The 27,539-nt window shown below is 38.5% G+C and overlaps 2 protein-coding genes across 2 annotated transcripts; both read right to left on the bottom strand.

Annotated features, from left to right (window-relative positions):
* Window positions 1-4,810: 4,810 nt before the first annotated feature.
* Window positions 4,811-7,380, bottom strand: LOC143623816 (uncharacterized). The gene is made up of 2 exons (XM_077094642.1): window positions 5,841-7,380; window positions 4,811-5,439 (listed from the first exon to the last, which is right to left on the bottom strand). The coding sequence occupies exons 1-2, from the start codon at window positions 7,378-7,380 to the stop codon at window positions 4,811-4,813; spliced, it is 2,169 nt and encodes a 722-aa protein (XP_076950757.1).
* Window positions 7,381-22,247: 14,867 nt separating this feature from the next.
* Window positions 22,248-22,856, bottom strand: LOC143623815 (uncharacterized). The gene has a single exon (XM_077094641.1). The coding sequence runs from the start codon at window positions 22,854-22,856 to the stop codon at window positions 22,248-22,250; it is 609 nt and encodes a 202-aa protein (XP_076950756.1).
* Window positions 22,857-27,539: the final 4,683 nt, after the last annotated feature.

The following is a 27,539-nucleotide window of genomic DNA, read 5'->3' as shown; positions in this document are numbered from 1 at the left end:
GATGGCTGCAAAGTCGGGAGTAAGAAGGATAACTCAGAAAGCAAAGGTGATTCAATAAAGTGTGCGATTATAAAGAAAAAGGTATTCCTTTTACAAAGGTATTCCTTTTAAAGAAATAAGCTAGGTTTCGGGGACGAAACCTCTTTAAGGAGGGAAGACTTGTAACATCCCGAAATTTCTAAAGTAATATTTATTATATTATTTTGTCGGGTGACATAAACGAGTTAGTGGAACGATAATAATAATAGCAAAATATGAAGACTTAGTAGGATAATTAGATGGGATTAGATATGGACCAAAAGGAAATATGGGCCTTCGGTCCATGGGCTTAAGGGAGTATAAATACCCCCTTAAACCCCAATCCTTTCCATTCCATCCATTTATCCATCCTAATCTCTACACACTCCAAAACACACACAACCCGAACCAAGATCCAAAGGCGAGGACCCGAGCTCGTTGGTGTTAGATCGTCGTGACGAACCAAAGCAACAAGACCAGCTCGTGTTCGTAGTTCGACTCATTTATGGTACGTATATATCGAGAACATGTTCGTTTAGGTTTGGATTAGAATAGAAATGATAGATCGGTGTTTGTATGGTAAAAACGAATCCTACAAAGCTAAACTTACTGAAAATGGTTAAGATTTGATGGGTTAATCGATTGATAAAAGAACCCGTAACCTATATGCCTAAATCGCACCCCTTAAACATCGATGTTAGGCCGATTTGATGGTTGGGGTTTGTAGGCGCTGGTCAGACGATTCCGTGGATACCTAAATCGAGTTATTTGGTTAAGAAACGAAGATGATTAAGGACGAACAGTAGCGGCAGCCGACAACTTTGCCTGCAAGCTAAGTTCGCCTGATGAACTTCGCCTGCAAAGCTAAGTTCGCCTGATGACAACTTCGCCTAAAAGCTAAGTTCGCCTGATGACAACTTCGCCTAAAAGCTAAGTTCGCCTAAGGTTTAACTTCGCCTAAAGCTAAGTTCGCCTAAGGTTTAACTTCGCCTAAAGCTAAGTTCGCCTAAGGTTTAACTTCGCCTAAAGCTAAGTTCGCCTAAGGTTTAACTTCGCCTAAAGCTAAGTTCGCCTAAGGTTTAACTTCGCCTAAAGTCAAGTTCGATTAGAAAATAAATTAAAAACGATAAGTAAAAGTAAGCTAATACTAGGACACTAGATTAAATCAGGCGAGTATTGATACATGTAACTTATACAGTCAGCCGAGCTCAGTTAAAGAAGGGATTTACAACTATCGGAGGAAGAAGCAGAGTTCAGGTGAGTTTCTAGCCCCATTTATGTGTTATGTTTTCGGGGCTGTGTGCATACTCGATGTGTTGTTAATACATTTATCTTAAGTGATAATTGTATGCCATATGTGATATATGTGATGGATATGAATGATTGCTTGTCGGTACGCGAACGATTTTCGGATATTGCGCGTACTGTCAGGTCAAAAATAAAGGTACGAATATTATATATCGAAGATGTATGAACATTACAAATGAATACTTGTCGGGGCGTGAACGATCTTCGGATATTGCACGTATTGACAAGAGGTATGGTTGTTAAATGAATGATGTAAAGAACGCCTAGAGTGTTCTTATGCTATAATGTAATTATTGTATATGTGAAGTATGTGTATACATGTACACGAATGGTATGTGAGTTCTACGTTCGACATAGTAAGTTAGGATGGCAAATCCCTCTAGCTTTTGTTGGACATAGACTCGGCTGGTGATGGCGTAGTTAAGGACTGCGGGCCTTATACGTAAAGTAGATGATAGATGTAAACGTAGATAGGGACGGTGTGCCTTATACGTGTTACAGATAATAGACGACAACGTAGTTAAGGACTGCGGACCTTATACGTATTATAGATAGGCATCAGCATAGGAAAGGACTGTGGACCTTCTACGTGCTGTATTTGTATTGTGGTAGCATAGGGGAGGACTGCGGACCTCGTACGTGCTATGGTTTAGGTTGCAACATAGGGAAGGACTGTGGACCTTGTACGTGTTGTGGATGTAGGATGGCATAGGAAAGGACTGTGGACCTTATTCGTGTTGTATTTGTATTGTGGTAGCTTAGGGGAGGACTGCGGACCTTGTACGTGCTATGGTTTAGGTTGCAACATAGGGAAGGACTGTGGACCTTGTACGTGTTGTGGATGTAGGATGGCATAGGAAAGGACTGTGGACCTTATACGTGCTGTATTTGTATTGTGGTAGCATTGGGGAGGACTGCGGGGGTAGCATAGGGGAGGACTGCGGACCTCGTACGTGCTATGGTTTAGGTTGCAACATAGGGAAGGACTGTGGACCTTGTACGTGTTGTGGATGTAAGAAGGTATAGGGAAGGACTGCGGACCTTGCACGTACCATAAATGGTGAACATAGGTAAAGACTGCGGACCTTTTACGTGTTCACGACCTTGAGTACAGGTATAGACGGCGGACTATGAACATACTCTCGGTAGACTGAGGTTAGTGATTGTAGATATGTATGTATGTATGGTAGTAAGTATGTATGTAGAACAGAAGGGTAACTAGTTAGGTATGGATATGTATCTTCGGATATGTATGTATGTGTATGTATTGTATGGCGTCCGATTAACTAGAACTCACTCAGCGTAGCTGACTTTTAGTATGCACGCAGGTGAGTAGACTGAGACAACTAGCTTGAGCGGGCACATGATGGGCGAATAGGAGACTGGCATTTGAAGACTCAAGATGTTTTAATGTAATTGACGTTTATTTTGAAAGACAAGAATGTTTAATTAAGGCAAGTTTTGGATTGTTGTAACGTTTCATGAAAGTTTTTATATTCCGCGAAAGTTGTAATGAACTCTGATTTGTAAGAACTGTGTTTATGAGTAAATCCGACGCTAAAGTAAGGCTACCGGGTTCGGGGCCTTACAGTTTTGAGGCATTTCATCTCGTGCATAAATGTTGCTTGCCCGTTGGCATGCATCACAAGATTTTACAAGGTCATGATCATCTCGAAAGATGGTGGGCCAGAAGAAACTGGCATTAAACACCTTCTTTGCGGTGGATGTGACCCCATGATGTCCTCCTGTGGGTCCTTCATGACAATGTTGGAGGATTTTGGTTGCTTCATCTCGGAGCATACATCGACGAACGACTTGATCGGCTCCGATCTTGAACAAGTGTGGATCCTCCCAAAAATAATGTTTGACATCGGAAAAGAATTTTCTTCTTTGTTGATGTGTCAAACATTTGATCATGACCCCACTTGCGAGATAGTTGGCAATGTCAGCGAACCATGGACATTCCTCTTCGTTTGTTTGGATGTACATAAGAAGTTCGTGGGGGAAATTGTCATTTATATGGGACCCCACTAATTCTTGTGAAGCTGGGCATTCCAAACGGGGGAGGTGGTCGGCTGCTACATTCTCGGCGCCTTTCTTATCTTTGATTTCAATATCGAATTCTTGAAGAAGCAGAATCCATCGGATTAATTGAGGTTTAGCTTCTTGTTTGCTAAAAAGATATTTAATGGCTGCATGGTCTGTGTAGACAATGGTTTTGGAAAGGATAAGATAAGAACTAAACTTATCAAATGCAAATACTACCGCCAACAGCTCCTTCTCAGTGGTGGTGTAGTTTTCTTGAGTATCATTGAGAGTCTTGCTAGCGTAGTAAATAGGATGAAAGTGCTTATCTTTTCTTTGACCCAACACTGCCCCAACTGCGAAATCACTTGTATCACACATAAGTTCAAACAGGAGTGTCCAGTCCGGAGCTACCATGATTGGGGGCATCAACAAGCTTATCCTTTAAAAATTGGAATGCTTTTAGACATTCCTCTAAGAACACGAAGGGAGCATCTTTTTCTAGAAGTTGTGTCATTGGCCGAGCTATTTTTGAAAAGTCTCTTATGAAGCGGCGATAAAAACCAGCATGGCCAAGAAAACTTCGAATGGATTTGACAGACGTGGGTGGCGGGAGCTTTGAAATGGTCTCGATCTTAGCTTTATCGACCTGAAGTCCTGCCTGGGATATCTTGTGTCCCAATACAATGCCCTCTTTGACCATGAAGTGACATTTTTCCTAGTTCAAAACAAGATTGGATTCTTCACATCTTGTTAACATTTTTCTCAAATTCTCAAGACAGTGATCAAAAGAATTTCCAAAAATAGAGAAATCATCTATGAATACCTCCATAGAGTCCTCGATCATGTCATGGAAAATAGTCACCATACAACGTTGAAAAGTGGCAGGGGCATTACACAGTCCAAAGGGCATTCGCCGGTAGGCAAATGTGCCATAAGGGCATGTGAATTTCGTTTTCTCCTTATCTTCAGGGGAGATAGGAATTTGGAAGTATCCAGAAAAACCATCAAGAAAACAATAATACATCTTCCCTGATAGACGCTCAAGAATCTGATCAATGAAAGGAAGGGGAAAGTGATCTTTTCTTGTGGCGTCGTTTAGTTTGCGGTAATCAATGCAAACTCTCCAGCCTGTAACGGTTCTCATAGGAATTAATTCATTCTTATCATTTGTTACAACCGTCATACCACCCTTTTTTGGTACCACCTGAACTGGGCTTACCCAAGGGGAATCAGAGATTGGGTATATCAATCCAGCATCGAGCAGCTTAATGACTTCTTTCTTTACAACGTCTTGCATGTTTGGATTGAGACGTCTTTGATGCTGCACGACTGGTTTGAAGTCCTCTTCCATCAGGATTTTATGAGTGCAAAATGATGGACTGATTCCTTTGATGTCCATGATTTTCCAAGCAATTGCTTTCTTGTGGAGTTTGAGAACTTCAAGCAATCTTTTCTTTTACTCATTTGATAAACAGGAAGAGATGATGACGGGTAATTGAGATTCACCATCGAGAATAGCGTACTCGAGATGAGAGGGAAGTTCCTTAAGTTCAAGAACTGGCGGGTCTTCAACGGAAAGTTTCGCCTTTGGTTCCAATTTGCGGTCAACGGTCTCGTACGTTTCTTGATGTTCACTTGCCTCCTGATCCTCAGTGGATTGCTCCTCATGGATGATGGAGTATGCCTTTTTCTCAATCAGCTGAGTGTAGCATGCTTCCTTTTCAATGGTTTCGCGAAGGTGACAACTTACTATAGACTCACACACGTCAATATAATAAACTGAATCATCAGTGTGTTGCGGGTGTTTCATGGATTTGCCTATATCGAATGTTACCTCCTCATCTTCAACCATAAGTGTGAGTTTTCCTGTGCAAACATCAATGAGAGACCTAGCGGTGGCTAGAAATGGTCTTCCTAAGATGAGGGGTACAGATTTGTCCTCGTCCATATCGAGGATTACAAAGTCTACTGGAAAAACAAATTTATCAATTTTGACTAACATGTTTTCAACTATGCCCCTAGGATACTTCACTGATCGATCGGCTAGATGGATGCTCATGTGGGTTGGTTTTGGTTCTCCTAGTCCTAATTTATAAAAAACCGCATAAGGCATCAAGTTAATGCTAGCTCCGAGATTAGCTAGGGCATTGTTGACAAACAAATATCCTATCAAGCAAGGGATGGTAAAACTCCCCGGATTGGTCTTCTTTGTCGGTAGCTTGTTTTGAAGGACAGCAGAGCATTCTTTATTCAGATTTACATGTGACAACTCTTCCAACTTTCTTTTGTTTGTCAACACATCTTTCAGGAACTTTGCATACTTTGGCATTTGTGAGATGGCTTCGATGAAAGGAAGATTGATGTGCAATTGTTTGAAGAGTTCAAGGAATTTTCCATACTAGGTTTCCATATTTTTTTCTTAAGACTGTTTGGGTAAGGAATGGGTGGGACATATGGTTTTACTGGTTCTCTGACTTGTGCGGTACTTGCTGGGACTTGCCGATCATGCACCTTGTCAAGAATCTCAGTCTCATCATCAAATGGTTGTGATGGGGATACCATATCTTGAGTGGTCTTGCCACTTCTTAATGTTATGGCATTAGCCTGAGCATTTGGGTTTGTTACTGTGTTGCTTGGAAGACCACCGGGTTGTCTTTCAGAAAGCAACTGGGCTAGTTGACCCACTTGATTTTTGATGTTTTGTAAGGATGCCTTCTGATTCCTTAACTCTGCCTCATTCTTCTGGAACCTTTCTTCTGTCAATTTGTTTGAAGTTTCAGTACTGGCTAAGATTAGTGTTAAAAGAATCTCCACAGTACCCCCATTGTTTGGGTGTTGACTGGTGCTTGGCCCTTGGCTATGGTTTTGAGGTTTTGGCTGGGCTGGATGAGTTTGTTTAAAAGGACGCTTGTCAAACCCAGGTGGTGTTTGATTGATTGCTCCATCCTTACAGCTGAAATTAGGATGATTCCTCCAACCAGAGTTATATGCGTTCCCGAAGGTGTTGTTTTGTCGGCTCACAAAATCAACATCTTCAACCATCATGCTTTGCTGGCAATATTTCATTTTGTGTTCGCCCCCACAAGTGCCGCACTTAGTCTTTGCTTTCACTAACTCTGTTTGTAGTTGCTCAAACTTCTTTGAGAGCGCTTCGAGTTGTGCAGTGACAAGAGTGTTGGAGTCAACATGGTGCATACCCTTGTGTGATGGGGTTGATCGTGGTGGGTTGTATGCGAAGCTTTTCTTGGCTGCTTTCTCTAGAACCTCGAATGCTTCGTTGGGAGATTTGGTTCCGATATCTCCACCGGCGATTTGATCAATTGCCTGCTTGTTTTGGCTAGATTGGGCGTCAAATAATGTTTGAACTTGGAGCCATTTGTTCAACCCATGGTGTGGGCATCTTCTTAGCAGGCCCTTGTATCTCTCCCAGGCTGCATGCAGTGACTCGTCTTCGTCGGTTCTAAATCCGGTGATGCTGGCTTGGTACTTTGCGGTTTTGTCTGGTGGAAAATATTTCAGGAGGAACTGCTCTACCATCTTGTCCCAATTGGTAATTGTGTCAGATGGCAGTGACTCTAGCCAATCCAAGGCATGGCCTCGGAGAGAGAATGGAAAAATCTTGAGCCTAATTTGGTCATCAGAGCAGTTTTGGATTTTGAAAGTACCGCAGATTCGTAAGAATCGAGCGATATGAGACAAGGGATCTTCATCGAGAAGCCCATGAAATTGAACGGAATTTTCCACCATATGAATGATGCTGGATTTAATTTCGAAGTTTAGAGTGATTTCCGGTGGTGCCACGCCACTTCCATAACCTTCGAGGGTCGGCTTGCCGTATTGGTTCATGTTAGGTTCATTTTCTGGCCCATTTTGTTCCGCCATGTTTTCTTCGGTTGTCACGTCCGCAAACGCCTCGTTTTCGATTTCCTCAGCTACTACACGTGAACGGTTGCGTAACCTTTGGTGAAGGTGACGTTCGGGTTCCGAAAGCGGTGAAACAAGCTCAGGTGCGGGCGTGGTGGACATTCATTACTTAAGAAAACATATAAAGAAACTAAACAAGTAAAAGTGAACTAAAAGTAAAGTGGATATAAATAATTTTTTTTAACAATTATAAACAACGGTTAAAATAAAGACTTAGATTAGTATTAAAATTTTACTGTGTCCCCGGCAACGGCGCCAAAAACTTGATGTGTGTGAGATATATATATATATATATATTTTTATTAAAGATTTGTCACACTTTGTCGGGTTTTAAAAAATGGGTTTTCACTTAAACTTAATAAAACACACACAAATGGCAAGTGTACCAATCGTGTAAGTAATATAGTCGGGGTAAGAACCAAGTATCAATCCGCGGACACGTAAATTTCAATATTAAATCTTTGCATTTTAAAATAACCGTAAGACATATCTTTAAAGTTTTTGTTTTTTAAAGTGACTTATAACAATAATACAAAGCAAGCAAAAATATAATAATGGAAAGAATCAAGATTTAAAAGCTATCACCTTAACTTTAGAATTCACTTGACTTCTTATGATGGTAAATTCAAATATATGATAAATTCACTTTTTTAATTTATTTATGGAAAAGAGTAGTCACTAGTTATAGATAACTATTCCTTTGATTTTTTGGAAAACTAGTATGAATTATACAAACTAATCACCTCAAATCACATTTGTAAGTGAACCTTTATGTTGAAACTTAAGGATATAGATTATCATTCAATTATGAAACTCAAATCTAACAACCGTTCGGAAAGATCACATGAAAAACACCTAATCCACCTATGGTTGATTAAATTAGACAAACTTCAAGTATTCCTTTAATTTATGAATTTTCAACCCAAGTGTAATATCAAAATAGTTGTGTTAACAAAATACTTATAATATTACTTAACAAGAATATCAATTCATAACAAAGGTTCTATATTTTCAAATCTAAACATGAGGATATGTGTTTAACCAATTTTCATGTTTATATTCAAGAATTATTTTAACTATTTCTAGATTAAAAGTTATAAAGTTGCAAGAAGAACATTTATAAATAAATGATAAAATCAAGAGTCTTTCAACATAACAAGATATACCATTTATAATTCTTGTATATTAATTTCAATTGTTTAAACACAATATTTCATCAAAGGATAACCAAGAATTAGTCATTATTTCAACATAAAATTACCATATCTTATTTCAAACCATCAAAAGTTATCAAGTTTCATCATAAGTTAAGGTGATATGAAGAGTTTAGCTCATGATAATAATGAAATATACATCAAAGTAAAAGAACATAGCATTCATAATTAACTTTAAGATAATCTAACCCAAGAACCAAGCTAGATGATAATGTGAATGCTAGAACTCCTTCTTGATGTTGTATGGATCTTCAAGAGCTTCTTCTTGCCTTCAATCTTCTGGAATTATGGTGATAAGGGAGTGTTTTTGTGTATGTAATTCGGTGTGTCTAGAAGAGAACACAAAAGGCCAATTTATAGGCAAACTGCTGCAGGAGGCACAGGGTATGCCAAATTCGGCACAGCCCATGCTGGTTCCCAAATCTCTGACAGAATATCTTTGTACTTGAAGCATGTGCACACATTTGACCATCGGGTATGCCAATTCAAGCATAGGCTGTGTGAACTTTGTTTGGCCGACAATTGTCCTTTTTTGCTTACATCATGTTAGGTATCGGGCTTTGCCAAAGTGGGCACATGGCTGTGCTTGACCTTGCTAGATGACAAATTGTACTTTTATATTTGTTATAGTAGGCATCAGGTTGTGCCTGAATGAGCGTATGGATGTGCCTGACTATGCATTGGGCTGTGTCTTCCTGGGCATGGGGCATGCTTAGCGCTGTAAGTGAATATTATCGCCATTTCTTCTAGAAAATTGCCTGTTTCTCTTTTATTAGTTCGTTTATCCCTGGAAATTCAAATTAAACAAGTTAAGTGTCATTTCTAACTAAACTTTCCAAGAAATATCATAGATTGGAGCGTATTTGATGTATAAAAGATGTATACTTTTGTGTACATCAGCATTACTTTATAGTTTAAATAAATCATATACCAAAAAATAAGACCATTAGTAGTCACCTTATTCTATTTTCTCCAAATTATCTACCACGTCTTCTAATTGTACTCCATAGAGTTTAGAACCTTGTAAATCCGTTGATATAGATTGAACCCAATCTTGCACACAAATTAATGATTCGGCAGTTTTCGGCGTAAGAGAGCTTCTATATTGATCTATAACTCTACCACCGGTACTAAAAGCTGACTCGGATGCAACAGTTGAGATTGGCATCCCTAAAACATGTCTAGCTAGTTTTGAATGAATGGGAAATTTCTTAGTATTTAACTTCCACCAACCTAAGACATCATACACATCATCTCCTTTTATTTTCTTTTCGGTTCCATCACGTAAATAAATCTCAACTTCACTAGTATTAACCCACGTTCCACATTTTTTCTTTAAGTATTTCTAATAACCATCCTCTAAAACAATAACCTTCTCACCATCAACCTTACTAGAAGAAGATTTATTTTTTTCTTTCAATTGGTTTATCCATCTTCATCTTATAATTATTGTACAACTCTACCAACGACTTTTCAACTAGTTTCACAGTTTCCTTAACTTTCTCGGAGTCCTCGCCATGTATCAAACCTAAACAATTACTAATATAAAACATTTTGTTCCGAGGGTCTAAAACTAACGCCACATACAATAACAAATTCATATTGGCTAAATTTTCCCAATATTTATCAAACTTTGTTTCATTGAGTTAGCCATCTTTTTTTTTATTCTCATCACTATCTAAAGACATCTCTGATATAATAGCATGCATTGTGCAAAGCTCACCAAACAAGAGATAAGCCGTCACATACTTAGTCCCCGAAATTTTCTTAGTCACTTCATACAAAAATTTCCAATACTTCACAAATAACCTATAAAAAACAAAGCATGTCAATAATGAACTTAACATAAAACTAAAATTAAATAAATCAACATACCTCGCATTCTCCTAATCAGATGCATTTGGTGCCCCCAAAACCTTATCACTCTTCTTTCTCTTTCTTGTACTCCCCTCATCGTCCTCAATTTCTGAACGGAAGTAAGATCTATAATTGTAATCTGCATCTTGAAGTCTACAAAAAAATATAGCATGTTAAGACAACATATAGACTATTAGTAAAAGATAAAAAAAAAAACATATAGAATCCTTAAACAAAAGTATACCTTTCAAACATGCTTTCATAAATAATCGCAGTCTCCAACATTAGGAATGTAGAATTCCATCGAGTTTAACGTCGAGACACGGTTTTCTTTTGCAAAAAACTTTTTCTTTCATAACACTTTCTTGAAAACTTTGATACCGGGATGGGGACGATCTTAAATACCTTACCGTACTCCGAATCCTACTTATGGAATCGTCTTGTTCTTTCAGACCATCTTTGACCAGAAGATTTATTATATGGCCATTACATCTCAAGTGCAAATATTTGCAATCCAAAATAGAATGCGGACCTTTGAGCATTTTTCTTAAATATCTAATTGCTCCATCATTTGATGAAGCATTATCTACGGTGACCGTAAACACCTTATTAATACCCCAACTTTTTAAACATTTATAAACTACCCTTCCTATTGTCTCACCTTTATGATTTGAAATTTGACAAAAGTTTATAATTTTCTTCCTTAGAACCCAATCATCATCGACCCAATGTGCTTTAAGACACATATAATTGTAGTTTTGAACAGACGTCCATGTGTCTGTAGTGAGTGGTATAGTTTGATCTTTTAATATTTTCTTTAATTTTTTTTTCTCCTCTTCAAATATTGACCAACAACGTCTAGCCACTAACCATCTAGATGGAAACTTAAACAACGGGTTTAAACCCCATACAAATTCCCTAAGTCCCTCACATTCTACTATACTAAAGGGTTTGTTATCCTTAATACACATTAGAGCAAGTAGATTCGAACAATTCTCTTGGTTAAAATTATAAATTTATAAACAGGCTCACAATTGTATTTGTAAATACACAGTTGGATTAATAAAGAGCATCTTAATATATATTAAGTGAGCAAAGAACAAGATCAAAATCTGTGAACTTTATGGAAAAGAATGAAATCAAATAAGAAATTAGCATACCGTAAAATCGGTCACCGTCTTCAACTATTAGATGCTCGTCATCTTTAACAGTGAAGTCAATTATGAGATTTCGATTATCAATATCGTCTGATTAATATACTGATATTGAAATAGCCACTTATTATGGAATTTGAATTATGGGTGGAAATGGAATATATCAAATTATTTTAGTGATTGAGTATATCAATTGGTAGCTACCAATTACCATTATTATCGGCACATTTAATATAGTTAGTTGAGATATGCTACTAAGAGAAAATAGAGCTAAAGAGTCAAAAATGTCTCTAATTATGGCGCTGATCCCAATTTCCAAACATATTTGTCTATTTATAGTATAACAAACGGGGCGGTTCGGTTATGGTTGATTTGATGTTATCAATAACCATAACCGACCCGCATTTGGCGGTTTTCAAAAATCATTAAACCGACCCACTAGTTATATCGGTTATCGGTTAAAATCGGTTCGGTTTTATCGGTTATGGTTCGGTTAATGGTTAACAACGGTTAATTTTCTCCCCCCTAGCTCAGGATGTGGCAACTGACACAAAAGGAATGTCAACGTCTTCTGACGATAAACTTAAGAGAAAACAGGTTGAAGTTTTTGAAGCTGAAGATGATGCTAGCATGTCGGCCACTAAGCTCAAGTCTAAGACTACCGAAGATATGGGGACCACAAGTGAATCATGCGAAGGTGCAACACTTTTAACTCCTAAAGTGGAGAAGTAATCTAAGTGAACTATTTCATTTTTGTCGGTTTATAGTTATGTTAACCTTTTTGATAGATTTGGATATTTTATGTTTGCTCTTTCTCTTTTGTTTATTTTAACTTGGTATGCTTGAATGTTGGTTTACTTGAACAATTTATTATTCTTTGGTTGTTTGGTTATATTTATGTTTTTATTTAATTTTATTAAAATAATGTTTACTTGCTTTAGGTCTGAGTTTGAAAACAACTTAAGTTCATATCAGTTTATTAACATGTTTTTTATTTTTCTTTTATATATTTGATCTAAAACAATTAAATTTCAAACCTTTTACTTATATGCTAATATATTATAGTTGATTTTATCTATACTCTCATATGTTCCTAATGCATTATATAACTTATCATAGGAACTACATTAAAAAGTAAACAAAAATAGGTTTAATGTTCATAAACCTTTTATTTTTATAATACGAAAATGTGTTTTTTCATTAAAAGTAAATAAATTAGTTTTTCGTATTAAACTTTTTTTATTTCTAACACGTTTTTAATATAACAATAAATTAGTTTTTGCTTTTCCACTTTTGTCTAATTTTGTATACAACGGTTTCGTTTTAGTTTTTGTATTACAAATATATAGTATATTTTTTAAATATTTTCTATAATAAATTACTAAATGTTACACATTAATAAAATTCTTATTTGTTAATTTAGTGTAACATATATTTATCAATATCTTTATAAACTATTGATTTTTAATTTTAATTTGGTAACAAATCACTAATAGAAATTACTAATTAACTTCTATAACTTTGTTTAAGATTTTGCCTAATTATATAATCTTTTAATACGATCCAATACAGAAAGCCCATTCCATTAGGCCCATACCAATATTTTCTGGTTTGCATTTTTTATAATAAACGACTCTTCATTTATTAATGTTAATTATCATCAAAAATACTCTTAGTTCGATTTTTCTGGAATTTCCTGCTATCTTAATAGAAGATTGACTCATCTCTTCGAAATACTTCTTCCTCTTTGATATAGATCTCAATCGATGGAGAATGTAAGTACTATTATGTGAGATACTTTAATTTTGTTAATTTTCTTATTTAATACTGTTCTAAACAATTTAGCCTTAATTTTTATTAACCGAAGATAATTTTTAGTCACATGTAAGGCCCCGAACCCGGTGACCCTACTTTAGCGTCGGATTTACTCATAAACACAGATCTTCAAATCAGAGTTTATTAAAACTTTTCGCGGAATATAAAACATCAATCATTTGTTACAAAACATTAAATCTTTTCTTTGATACCATAACACAAAACTTTATATTTAAAACATCTTTACTTCTTTCTTCAGATGCCAGCCGTTCAATCCATGCCGTGTGTCATCCTCATGCTAACTCTATAATCAGCTCACCTGCGTGCATACTAAAAGTCAGCTACGCTGAGTGAGTTCTAGTTAATCGAACGCCATACAATACATACACATACATACATATCTGTAGATACATATCCATACTTCACTAGTTACCCTTCTGTTCTACATACATACTTGCTACCATACATACATACATATCTACAATCACTAACCTCAGTCTACCGAGAGTACGTTCATAGTTCACCGTCTATACCTGTACTCAAGGTCGTGAACACGTACAAGGTTCGCAGTCCTTACCTATGTTCACCATTTAGGGTACGTACAAGGATCGCGGTCCTTCCCTATACCATAGTACATCCACAACACGTACAAGGTTCGCAGTCCTTCCCTGTGTTGCAACCTAATTCATAGCACGTACGAGGTTCGCAATCCTCCCCTATGCTACAAAATCAGCACGTATAAGGTTCAAAGTCCTTTCCTATGCTGAAATACATCCACAACACGTACAAGGTTCGCAGTCCTTCCCTATGTTGCAACCTAATTCATAGCACGTACGAGGTTCGCAGTCCTCCCCTATGCTACAAAATCAGCACGTATAAGGTTCACAGTCCTTTCCTATGCTGAAATACATCCACAACACGTACAAGGTTCGCAGTCCTTCCCTATGTTGAAACCTAATTCATAGCACGTACGAGGTTCGCAGTCCTCCCCTATGCTACAAATACAGCACGTATAAGGTTCACAGTCCTTTCCTATGCTGACGCCTATCTACATTACGTATAAGGTTCGCAGTCCTTATCTACGTTTACATATATCATCTACTTCACGTATAAGGCTCGCAGTCCTTAACTACGCCATCACCAACCGAGTCTATGCCCGACAGAAGCTAGAGGGATTTGCCATACTAACTTACTATGTCGAACGTAGAACTCACATGCCATTCGTGTACCTAAATACACATACTTACATTATAACATAAGAACACTCTAGGCATTCTTTACCTCATTCATTTAACAACCATACCCCTTGTCGTTACGTGCAATATCTGAAGATCGTTCACGCCCCGACAAGTATTCATTTGAAATATTCATACATCTACGATATATAATATTCGTACCTTTATTTTTAACCTGACAGTACGCGCAATATCCGAAGATCGTTCACGTACCGACAAACAATCATTCATATCTATCACACATATCACATATGACATACACTTATCACTTAGGATAAATGTATTAACAACACATCGAGTATGCACACAGCCCCGAAAACATAACAAGGAATGGGGCTAGAAACTCACCTGAACACGGTTACGTTCGCCGTTAATCGTAATCCCTTTCTTCAGCTGTGCAAGGCTGACTGTATAACAAGTACACATATCAAACAACTATCACTACTCATATCATCTTTCCAGTCTTAACTACTACCCACAACGAACGGGGGTCCGGGGGCAGCGCCCCTGGCAGCGGGGTCTAGGGGCGGCAGCCCCTAGCAGGGTCCAAGGGGCAGAGCCCCTGGCTGGGGTCGAGCTGTCTTAAAATTACGTTCACCGTTAATTTTATTTACATTAACTGTCTTAACACATTTTCCATTAGGTTTTTAATTTATTTTCTAAGCGAACTTAACTTTAGGCGAAGTTAAACCTTAAGCGAACTTAGCTTTAGGCGAAGTTAAACCTTAGGCGAACTTAGCTTTAGGCGAAGTTAAACCTTAGGCGAACTTAGCTTTAGGCGAAGTTAAACCATAGGCGAACTTAGCTTTAGGCGAAGTTAAACCTTAGGCGAACTTAGATTTAGGCGAAGTTAAACCTTAGGCGAACTTAGCTTTAGGCGAAGTTCATCAGGCGAACTTAGCTTGCAGGCGAAGTTGTCGTCTGCAGGTTCTGTTCGCTCTTAAATCCTTCGTTCCTTAACCAAATAACTCGATTTAGGTACCCATGGAATCGTCTGACCAGCGCCTACAAACCCCAACTATCAAATCGACCTAACATCGATGTTTAGAGGGTGCGATTTAGGCATATAGGTTACGGGTCCTTTTTATCAATCGATTAACCCATCAAATCATAACCATTTTCAGTAAGTTTAGCTTTGTTGGATTCGTTTTTACCATACAAACTCAGATCTACCATTTCTCAAATCAAACCGAACCTATACGAACGATTTCTAACCATAAACGTACCTTGAACGAGTCGAACTTACGAACACGAGCTGGTCTTGTTGCTTTGGTTCGTCACGACGATCTAGCACCAACTAACGTTTACTCTCTCTCGGATCCTGCTCGATTATGGTGTGTGTGTTTTTGAATGTGTAGAGATTAGAATGGAAAGAGATGAGGTTTAGGGTTTTATGGTGGTTTAGGGGATATTTATATCCCTTAAAGCCCATGGACCTAAGGCTCATTCTCATTTAACCCATCTCAAATAATCTAACACTAGCCCGACTCATACCAACTCCTACTCTATTATTTATTTCCCGAACCCGAGTCAACTTTCCCTCTATTATTAAGTAATATAATTAATATCATTTTGGAAATTTCGGGATGTTACATCACAATCTTTAATGTTGTTTAGGGTTTAGTGATAACATCAAGCTTTTCTATTTAGTTCGTCTTCAACTATTTTATAAACTTATTAAATTGTCTGTGCATGCTTGAGGGTGTTAACTGTAATATTTGTATTTTTAAACATCTATTATTGTGTTATCAGTTTGTTGATAACAACTTATTGGTTTTTGATTGTTAGTTTATTATTGTTATATGTCAATGGATTTGTTTTGTTACGATTTTGGCATATATATGTTTTAATAGGTCTAATTACTATATAAACAGTCAATGGATTATCAGTTAGTGTCTTTAACATTTTTTATTAACTCATATTAAATTCCAACTAAACAGAATGTTATTCCTGCGGTTTGCATTTTCTATCAAAATTTAAACGGAGAGGGTATGTATGATAAACTCTTTATTTATGTTTCAATTCTTGCATTATACTTTACCAACCATATAAAATTATTTTCAGACACTTCCAGCTGTGTTTTGTCAAGAAATTTTTGAACCAAGTGCTAATATGCATCAGGTTGTTTTATATCATAAAGACAAAGATTGGTTTATTCAAGTTGAATTCAACAACGGACGTTATGTTTTTCAAAATGGGTGGGCTCAATTTGTTGTGGACAATCAGTTGATGCTTGGAGATGTCTTGGTTTTTTCTCCAATTACCGAAAATGAATGGACATTCGTTTACGTTAGAGATCATCCAGTTCATAACGACATTGTTGTTGATGCTGTGGTTCGTTACCCTACTCTTAAATATCTTGTAAGTAACGGTGTAAATGATTTATTAAATATTGAACAAACCTTTTAGTCATTTATAAAAGTATTAGTAATTTTTTAAACTATTGTTTTCCTTTTTCTTTTATTTGTTTGTAGACATTGAGAGATGATCAGGTTAGAAGCTACTTTAGTTTGCAGCCAGGACAGTATGATGAAATCATTGTTGAGTCTGTTGATGGATTAAAATGGAATCTATACATTCAGTGTGTCAGACCGACTACTCCGAGATTTGATTTTACTGGTATGTGGGAAGACCTGTCCAAGCATTGTAAGCTTGCTGTTAACGATTATTTGGTGTTTCAACGTCTTCAAGGTACGTGGACATTCAGAATGTATGTTTTTGATATCCGTGGTATCGATCGTGTAAATTTTAATGATGATTTGGTATACATTGGTCCAAATCTCCATCCCGAACTCGGTTATGCTCCAATGGTTATTGAGATTGAAAGTGATGATGAATCTGAACAACACAACCTTGATGAAGGTATTTTTATAACTTTTTTATATCTTATATATATTTTTACACTTTAGTTTATTAAATAGCTATTTCTATTATGATGTGTTTTTGTAGGACTTGATGTTGCTATAGAAAATGATGTTGGTATAGAAGATGATAATGAGCCGGTTTTGGATATTATTGTTCCTCATGTTCATGAAGATAACATTTAGGAAGTGATAGTACGGGATAGGCTGGTAAGTAAACTCACTTGATACAAATAATTTTATTTCATATGATGGATGTTTAAACAAATAACTTTTTAATTCTACTTTTATTTATAGCGTTTGCCGGTTGAGTTTGCACGGAACAATAACATGGATTACGAATCACATTTGGTTTTAATAAATCCAAACGGCATTGATGTCTCCACTGAAATTGCTATTGAACTGAATGGCTATAATGAGAGGTATAGGGTTAGAAATTGGACAAGTTTTGTGATGTGCGAAAAAATATATATAAATAAAATACGAATCGCAACTAAGCTTTAAAAACCAAACAATCTATCCTAGTTCACACAAACGGCAAGTGTACCGATCGCGTATAGCAAAGATGAGAAAAGTTCGGATATCGAACTCGAAGACACGTGAGAACGGCTCAAATAATAGACCCTAATCCAAGTCCTACCCTAGTAATATTTGTAATTGATTTTATTATTATTTTAATTAATTTAAAACTAACTTACTTAACTTAACGAAACTAACAAGAAAACTTAACTGCACTAAACGAGGTTTTAACAAATGTGGAGAAACGACTACCTAGGCAAGAATCCTATTGACGGTTCAACGGCTAACGGAATTAACTAATCACACGACACCGGGATCTTAAAATAATCAACTAAGGCTCATTAAAGTTCGCTAGATTACCTCTCGGTCTCACCAACTAACCCTCACAAATCTAAGAAGATTGAATAAATGCACCGGGATAAAGATTACTAAGATACCCTAATGACGCATCTCCTCTCGGACTCAACGACACAAAACCCGTTTAAAATTGGTACTAGCAATTCTAGGGATAAAGGGGTAACAATATCTAACCCAATCTAAGACACATATTTGCACGTAAAACTAAACCGGGTAAGACCAAAACTCGCTCTCACGCAATTCTAACCTAACCGAATAAAGACGCGAGACAAACCGACTCCCTATTACCTCTTGGTCTCAAGGAAGGTGAAACTATTGAATTTTAATAATTAAACGCACTCAAGATTCCTATGGTAGCGCTAACCACAAACAGATCAAAAACACCAAGTCTATGACCTAACCAAATAACCCTAAACAAACGATACAAAATCAATCAATCAAGGCAATAAGGAGAATCACATGAAAAAATTATATAAAAACAATAACTAACACATCAAAGATAGAATTAAATAAATCTTTCAATAATAATACGTCGTGTAACTAATCAAAACCAAATAAACCGTCAAACAATGTCAATATTCATCTCTACATAGGTAGTGCAAATAGTTTACCTACTCATAATAATAATAATAGAATCAAAACAAATAGTAGCTAAACTCATCTCTAACAATCCTTGAATGAAGAAAATAATGTTTAACATATAAAACCAAACGACAAACGAACCGATCAATGCTCCACAACTTCAAAAATAATTGCCTGAACGCTTGCTTTGAACCAACTTTTGACCTTGCTGTTCTTCAAAATAAATCCTTTGCTGCCCCACGGAATTTTAACCCAAAGATTGTTGGTATAATATTGTTTTTTTTTGCACAGAGATCTCACGCACACCTCTTGACCAAGCTTCCAAGATTTTTGGAAGTTGTTTTTTTCTTTTTGCCCTCTAAAACCTACTGCCGATCCAACTTCTTATTATTGTTAGGGTTTTATTTTGTTTTTTTTAAGTTATGATATATAATAACATGTAAAGGTTTCTACTAGTGGGCTTGGGTCGGGCTTCAACTTGGTTCTTCAAGATTTGATCAAAAAGCCCTTTAAGTCTTGCAAAACTCGGTCCTTTTCTCATTTAAAACTCGTCACCTACACAAAATAATAAACTTTGTAAGATCAAGTTAAAACGAGTTAAAAACATTATTTATTATATAAATAAGTAATAAAAAGATGACAAAATGGTGCGGAAAATGAGTGTATTTCACAACACATCAAACATCTCCACACTTAAGACTTTTTCGTCCCTAAAAAAGTAATCTACACAGGATCATAACCAAGTGAAAAACAACAAACTATCAGATTATTATCATTTTCAAAGCACAAGAAACAGCCAGACATATTGACCGCGATTGCCGATATTGTTGTCCACTTAAACCCAACCACCAGCCAATCAAGCCCCTCTTTTGCATTAAACATTTTAAGTCCAAAAATTAAGGCTACACCTACCCCATATCAGACAAAGAGAGCTAGAAAATCTAGAGTCGAAGCAAACTGGTTCGACAAATCACCATAAGCCAAGGACTCGTTGATAGTACTAATTAGATGCACTCGGTGAACTTTTGATGGATGAATGATCATGTGGAGGTCGTACGAGCTATTCCTAAATATTATTGGACTTTGTCCTATAATTTCCTAACTTCATATTTATTGACTAAGAACCTTCGAGCCTCAATAGTGTATCCTCAGAGTCACTATCCCCAAGGTAACACATAAACTCTAAGTCCCGTCTAGTATGTGCATCCTTGGCCTCTTTTTCTAACTTTAAACAATGCTTCTTTGGCATTTTACAATACATAACTTTCTTCACAAGCATTTTGCTTTTCTTGAACAACTTTGGATAATACAATACATAACAAACTTTCAAAACATACTCTTTTTTTTCATTTTTTTTTTCTTTTATTTTCAATCTTTTATATCACCCTAAAATAGATAACTATTTCTAAGCTCGTAAAAAGATGGACATGTGGTGTGTGCTGGTTTGAGTGCATTTAATTCTTACCATCTCAAAGTTTTAAGATTATGGTAATTCTCCCTAAGCATCGAAATTCGGTTTCACCGTTTTTAAATTATTATAATATATATAAAAACATGCTAAAGAGGACTATCAAAGCAAGTTGGGCCTACCGACACATCCCAAATCAGATATGCAAACCATCCTTTTTTTATTATATTATATTTTTCAAAAGTTCAGAGAGTTCTTTAGCACATTGGTAATAATATCATTTCCTGCTTAACGTAGAAGAAAAACCATTTTCAAGGGACATTTTTCTTTAAAACTTTTGTTTTATTTTTTTATTTAAAACATTTTTTTTTCAAGTTCAGTCGCCCCAGTCACTTTCAGTTTTCGGGTGAATGGCTATCCCGTACATCTACAGGTAGAAAACAGGACCAAACATATACAAGTATATGTCCCTCGAACTTGAGTAACTGACATATTTTTCAGCGAAAGAACAAAACAATTTTTTATTTATTTTTATTTTTTTTACAACTAAGTAAAATAAATTCCCATCCCCACACTTAGAACGAAATCGTCCTCGATGAGAACAAGGAAAAGAAATAAAAGAAAATTAAAACTTAAAGTAATCATAATTAAAATAGAGAACGGGTTACTCCCCTGGTTTATATGCAAAATCTGCATCAGTTGTGAATCAATCGAGCGACCGTATAGCATTTCATTCGCGGCCGCAACCTCGGGAGAACCAGTTCCAAAACGCCATCAGAGCTACCATGCGCATAATAATACCTGCAATAACTCAAACTCGCTCGCATGTAGCGGCGTACAAAACAGAAAGCAAAAACATAAGAAATAAACATAATTTTGTGTTTTTGTATTTTTTATTATTTTTATTTTTATTATTATTTTTAAAAAAAAATTAATAATAAAATAAAACAGATAATAATGAAAATCATAATACACACTCTACAACTCGGGCTATCTCCCGAGTGATGCATCCAACACGTCTACACCTTGGTGAGTGAGTCAAGGTAGAACACCTCGACTATCTTATCAGCTACTGGCTCGCCTATGTAGTGCTTCAACCTCTGGCCGTTCACCTTAAACTTCCCGCTTTCGTCTTCAATCTCAATTGTGCCATAAGGGAATGCCTCAGTAATGGTGAACGGGCCTGACCATCGGGAATTCAGCTTTCCCAGAAATAACCGTAATCGGGAATTATATAGCAAAACACGATCCCCACACTTGAACTGTTTATCACCTCTTAACTTCCTGTCATGCAGCTCTTTTGTCTTCAGCTTATAATTGTACGAGTGTGCATAGGCATGATCACGAAGTTCCTCTAACTCATGTATCTGATGGAAACGATTCTCGCCCGCGGATGAAAGATCAAGGTCAACAGTTTGAAGTGCCCATGAAGCACGATGCTCTAACTCAACAAGTAGATGACAGGCTTTCCCATAAATCATCCGAAACGGTGTGGAACCGGTCGGAGTTTTGTACGCTGTACGGAAAGCCCACAAAGCGTCATCTAATTTTTCGGACCAATCCTTTCGGTTTAGCCCAACCGTCTTCTCAAGGATGCGTTTAATGCCCCGGTTACTCACCTCCACCTATCCACTGGTCTGTGGATGGTAGGCAGTAGCAAGCCGATGAGTGACCCCATAGCGTTGCAATGCCTTCTCCATCTGCGCATTGCAGAAGTGAGTACCTCGATCACTGATCAAGGCTTTCGGTACACCAAAACGAGAGAAAAGATTTTTCAGAAATCTTACTACAACTCGGGCGTCATAAGTGGGCAAGGCTTTGGCCTCGACCCACTTGGAAACGTAATCAATTGCCACAGGTATGTACTTGTTCCCTCTAGACGACGGGAACGGGCCCATAAAATCAATACCCCAAATGTCAAAAACCTCGCAAACCTGAATAACCTTTTGGGGCATCTCATTTCGGGATTAGATGTTACCGACACGCTGACATCGTTCACAGCTTTTTACGAACGCATGAACATCTTTGAAAATCGAAGGCCAATAGAATCCCGAATCAAAGACCTTCTTAGCAGTAAGAACAACACCATGGTGACCTCTTGTCGGTCCCTCATGACAGTGGCTCAGAATTCGCCACCTTTCTTCAACATCCACACATCTCCTCACAAGCTGATCAGCACCTATACGAAAAAGAAACGGGCCGTCCCAGTTGTAGAACTTTACGTCAGCAAAGAATTTCTTCTTTTGCTGGTGAGACATCCTCCTAGGGAGGAAACCATCGACAAGGAAGTTCGCGATATCAGCAAACCACGGGTAGCCGTCATCCTGGGCTTTGACAAACATGAGATTTTCTATCAGGAAGTGGTCATTGATGATGACCCCAACATCTCCAATCTCGGCTCTCTCATGACGTGACAAATGATCAGGCGCTACATTCTCAGCCCCCTTTTTATCACGGATTTCGATATCAAACTCTTGAAGCAGCATGAACCATCGAATGAGACGTGGTTTAGCATCCTGCTTGCTGAAAAGATAACAAATGGCAGCATGATCCGTGTAGACGACTGTTTTGGACATAACAAGATATCACTTAAACTTATCAAATGCATACACTACAGCTAACAACTCTTTCTCTGTGGTAGTGTAATTCTCCTGAGCACTGTTTGGGGTCCGGCTAACATAGTAGATAGGGTGGAAGTGCTTCTCCTTCCGCTTTCCAAGCACTGCTCCAACAGCATAGTCGCTCGCGTCTCACATCAATTCGAATGGAAAAGACCAGTCGGGAGCAATAATGATCGGGGCGTTAACGAGTTTGTCTTTTTGAGATCAAACGCCTTGATAAACTGTTCAGAGAATACAAATGGAGCGTCTTAATCTAGTAGCTTGGTCATCGGTCTCGCAATTTTTGAGAAATCTTTGATGAACCGGCGATAGAAACCAGATGACCTAAGAAGCTAAGGATGGATCTCACAGAAGTGGGCGGGGGAAGATTAGAAATGGTTTCAATTTAACTCAATCGACCTCGAACCCCGCACTCGAGATCCTATGTCCTAGAACGATGCCCTTATGTACCACGAAGTGACACTTCTCCCAGTTGTAGACTAGGTTGGTATCGACGCAACGAGCCATCATCCTATCAAGGTTGGAGAGACAATGATCGAAAGAATTTCCGAAAACAGAAAAATCGTCCATGAAGACCTCCATGGAATCCTCAATCATGTCGTGAAAGATCGCCACCATACATCGCTGGAAAGTAGCTGGAGCGTTACAGAGTCCAAAGGGCATGCGTTTATAGGCAAACGTGCAGTAGGGGCAGGTGAATGTGGTTTTCTCCTGATCATCGGGAGAGATCGGGATTTGAAAATACCCGGAGAAACCATCCAGAAAACAGTAGTACTGCTGACCCGCCAAACGCTCAAGCATCTGATCAATGAATGGTAGAGGAAAGTGATCTTTCCTAGTGGCATCGTTCAGTCTGCGGTAGTCGATGCAGACTCTCCAACCGGTCACGGTCCTAGTGGGAATAAGCTCGTTTCTTTCATTGGTGACGACAGTCATGCCACCCTTCTTGGGAACCACTTGGACCGGAATCACCTAGGCGCTATCAGAGACGGGAAAAATGATTCCCGCATCAAGGAGTTTAATGATTTCTTTCTTAACGACCTCTGGCATTTTCTAATTAAGCCTCCGTTGAGGCTGAACGACGGATTTGAAATTATCCTCCGTGAGGATTTTATGAGTGCAGAACGAGGGATTAATCCCTTTGATGTCGATGATCTTCCATGTTATCGCCTCCTTGTGCGCTATCAGCACCTTCAACAACTTCAACTTCTCGACCTCCGTCAAGGAAGACGCGATGATGACGGGTAGCTTCCTCTCCTCGTTCAGAAATGCATACTCCAGATGATCGGGTAAATCCTTAAGTTCTAAAGAAGGAGGGGGGCTCTCAACAGAAGGTCGGTCTCTCGGATCGTCTCGCACAATCACAACAGCTGAATCTGAATCTAGGGATGGTGACACGGTGACATCCATCAATGGTTGAGTGGTCATGGAAACCATCTCGACCTCTGAAATCTCCCTATTGAGAATTTGTGGGTCCAAGGTAGGTCTTCCACAGATGTCAGTGAAAAACTCCCGCACATGTGATACGATGGTGTCAACGAAGTACAGGGAGTCGTCCGCCGACTTGGGGTGTTTGAGTGACTGTCTTACGTCAAAGGTGACGTTATCATCCCCAACTTTCAGAATCAATTTTCCCTCACGGTCGTCGATCAACGCCTGTGCGGTGGCAAGGAATGGTCGGCCTAAAATTAGCGGGACACTATCATCCTCATTCATATCCAGAATGACAAAGTCCACCCGGAAGATGAACTTGTCGATACGAACAAGCATGTTCTCGACCACTCCTCGCGGATATTTCATGGAACGATCAGCAAGTTGGATACTCATTCGGGTTGGCCTCGGTTCGCCAAGACCCAACTTACTGAACACAGAATATGGCATGAGATTGATGTTGGCCCCAAGGTCGGCCAATGCATGTTGAACCGTATTGTCACCTAAGATGCAGGGAATCGTGATACTCCCAGGATCGGCCATCTTTTCAAGCAACTTGCTCTGCAACACTGAAGAGCACCCCGCACTCAACGGAATAGAAGAGACCTCAGATAGCTTCTCCGTATTGGAAAGAATGTCCTTGAGGAATTTGGCATATTTAGGCATTTGAGTGAGCGCCTCAAGAAAAGGAATGTTTAGGTGAAGCTGTTCGAGAAGTTCAAGGAACTTGGATTTTTGCTCATCGCTTCTGTCAGATCGGAGTCTCCCAAGATAAGGCAATTTGGGTTTGTAGACTCTCAGAGGTGGGTTAGATGATGAAGGTATATCGGTCGGCTTCATACTCGTTGGAATAGTCTGCTGGTGTGCCTCGACCGGAGGAGGCTCCATCTGGATCTCCTCGTCCACCTGCTCTTCTTCATCAACCGCAGGTGTGACAACTCTCAAAGGATCAGCCTCTCTTTCTCTTCTAGCACCGCTTCTAGTAGTCACTGCTTTGGCGAACCCTCTCGGATTTTTCTCGGTATTGCTCGGTAGTGAACCTGGTGCTTTCTCAGATAACTGGCTGGCAATCTCTCCGATGTAACGTTCAAGATTAGCTAGAGACGTGGCTTGGTTCTTCAGCATAGCATCGTGTTCTGCAAATTTCGCCTCATTCGTCACTCGGTTCCTCTCATATCGCTTAAGCAGCTCAGCCATCATCTCCTCCAGTGAGGCTTTCTTCTGCTCTCTCCCCGCTTGTTCCGAACTCTCCTGACCTGAACTCCCTTGCCCGAATAGATTCTCTCGACGTTGGTTTTGGTATTGGGCTTGGTAGCCACTGGCTTTTCCCCCTCGATAGTTATTCTTATTTCTACAGCCAGTGCTCCCGCCGAAGGCGGGGTTTTGATATCTCAAGGGGTTGTTGACGAAGTCAACCTCCTCCTGATTGCTACCCGGGTTAACAGGACAGTCAATGGTGTCGTGACCCCCTCGGCAAACCTCACACTTCGCGACACTCTTAACGGTAAGATCTCTAACGAGTTTGTTCAAAGCATCAATCTACACCTGCATGCTAGTGTTCGAATCAACCTGAAGTACTCCTCTCGATGATGTGGAAAAATTTCTGCCCTCATGCCCCTCGTTTCTCGCTGCTAGATCATCAAAAAGGACGACACACTCATCGGGATCTTTGTTCTTAAGGAGATTCCCGTTAGCAGTTTGGTTCAACATCTCTCTCACGTGTTGAGTGGCTCCATTGTAGAATTTCTCGATGAGCATCCACTTATCTAAACCGTGATGAGGTCAACTAAGAAGGAGGTCCTTGAATCTTTCCCAAACTTCCCCGAAAGACTCGTCAGACCTCATACGAAAGGAACAAATCTCCTCACGGAGTCGAGCAGATTTAGATGGCGAAAATAATTTGGTCATGAATTTTTCTTAAAGGCCCGCCCAAGTGGTGATGGATCCAGCAGGTAGTGACTTCAGCCATTTGTAGGCTTTGCAAGTAAGTGAGAAGGGAAAAGACGGAGATAGATGGCTTCATCGTTTATGTTGCCGATATTGAAAGTTTCGCAGATTTGAACAAACATGTCGATGTGGTTTGAAGGATTTTCGCTCTCTAGCCCATCGAATTGGAGTGCGATTTTGATGAGTTGCATGACGTGGGCAGGAATGGACCAGTTGCCAGCGGCGGCACCGTTCGGTAAGGTAATGCTAGAATGAGGATTCGTTGTCGGCCTACCATAGTCAGTTACTACTCTCCTAGGCGGTTGGTCACCCATGTTTCTATCTCTAGAAGATGCGGAAGAAATAGAAGTAGAAGAAGAATCAGAACCTGTCGGTGAAACAGAACGCTCTCTCTCGGGCTGGACTTTCTCGGTATCGTCAGACGTTTCAAGATTAGACGGTCCTTGTGAGCGGGTATGACGCATACGACTATAAAGAAAAACTAAAATTAACTTACGCTAGATTAAACTAAAAACAAATAAAAGCAAATAAGCAAGTAAAAAGAAACAGGTAAGTCCCTAAACTCGGGTCGTTCTCTAATCGCCTCAAACCGTGTCCCTGGCAACGGTGCCAAAAACTTGATGTGCAAATATATATATATAAATAAAACACGAATCGCAACTAAGCTTTAAAAACCAAACAATCTATCCTAGTTCACACAAACGGCAAGTGTACCAATCGCGTATAGCAAAGATGAGAAAAGTCTGGATATCGAACTCGAAGACACGTGAGAACGGCTCAAATAATAGACCCTAATCCAAGTCCTACCCTAATAATATTTGTAATTGATTTTATTATTTTTTTTATTTTATTTTAATTTATTTAAAACTAACTTAACTTAACGAAACTAACAAGAAAACTTAACTGCACTAAACGAGGTTTTAACAAATGTGGAGAAACGACTACCTAGGCAAGAATCCTATTGACGGTTCAACGGCTAATGGAATTAACTAATCACACGACACCGGGATCTTAAAATAATCAACTAAGGCTCATTAAAGTTCGCTAGGTTACCTCTCGGTCTCACCAACTAACCCTCACAAATCTAAGAAGATTGAATAAAAGCACCGGGATAAAGATTACTAAGGTACCCTAATGACGCATCTCCTCTCGGACTCAACGGCACAAAACCCGCTTAAAATTGGTACTAGCAATTCTAGGGATAAAGGGGTAACAATATCTAACCCAATCTAAGACACATATTTGCACGCAAAACTAAAC

Source organism: Bidens hawaiensis, unplaced genomic scaffold (genome assembly GCF_021521415.1).
Source record: "Bidens hawaiensis isolate Kalapana, Puna unplaced genomic scaffold, B.hawaiensis_p1.1 tig00003540_1, whole genome shotgun sequence".
NCBI classification, from domain to species: Eukaryota; Viridiplantae; Streptophyta; class Magnoliopsida; order Asterales; family Asteraceae; genus Bidens; species Bidens hawaiensis.
The sequence above is the reverse complement of the archived record's forward strand: the minus strand, read 5'-3'. Positions and strand labels throughout refer to the sequence as shown.

Excerpts from the sequence above, each read along its gene's own strand:
- LOC143623816 (XM_077094642.1), bottom strand. The coding sequence starts at position 7,380 with ATGTCCACCACGCCCGCACCTGAGCTTGTTTCACCGCTTTCGGAACCC. Across the intron at positions 5,440-5,840 it reads TGATCGGCAAGTCCCAGCAA|GACTAGGAGAACCAAAACCA; the intron begins GTACCGCACAAG and ends TTTATAAATTAG.
- LOC143623815 (XM_077094641.1), bottom strand. The coding sequence starts at position 22,856 with ATGTCCAAAACAGTCGTCTACACGGATCATGCTGCCATTTGTTATCTT.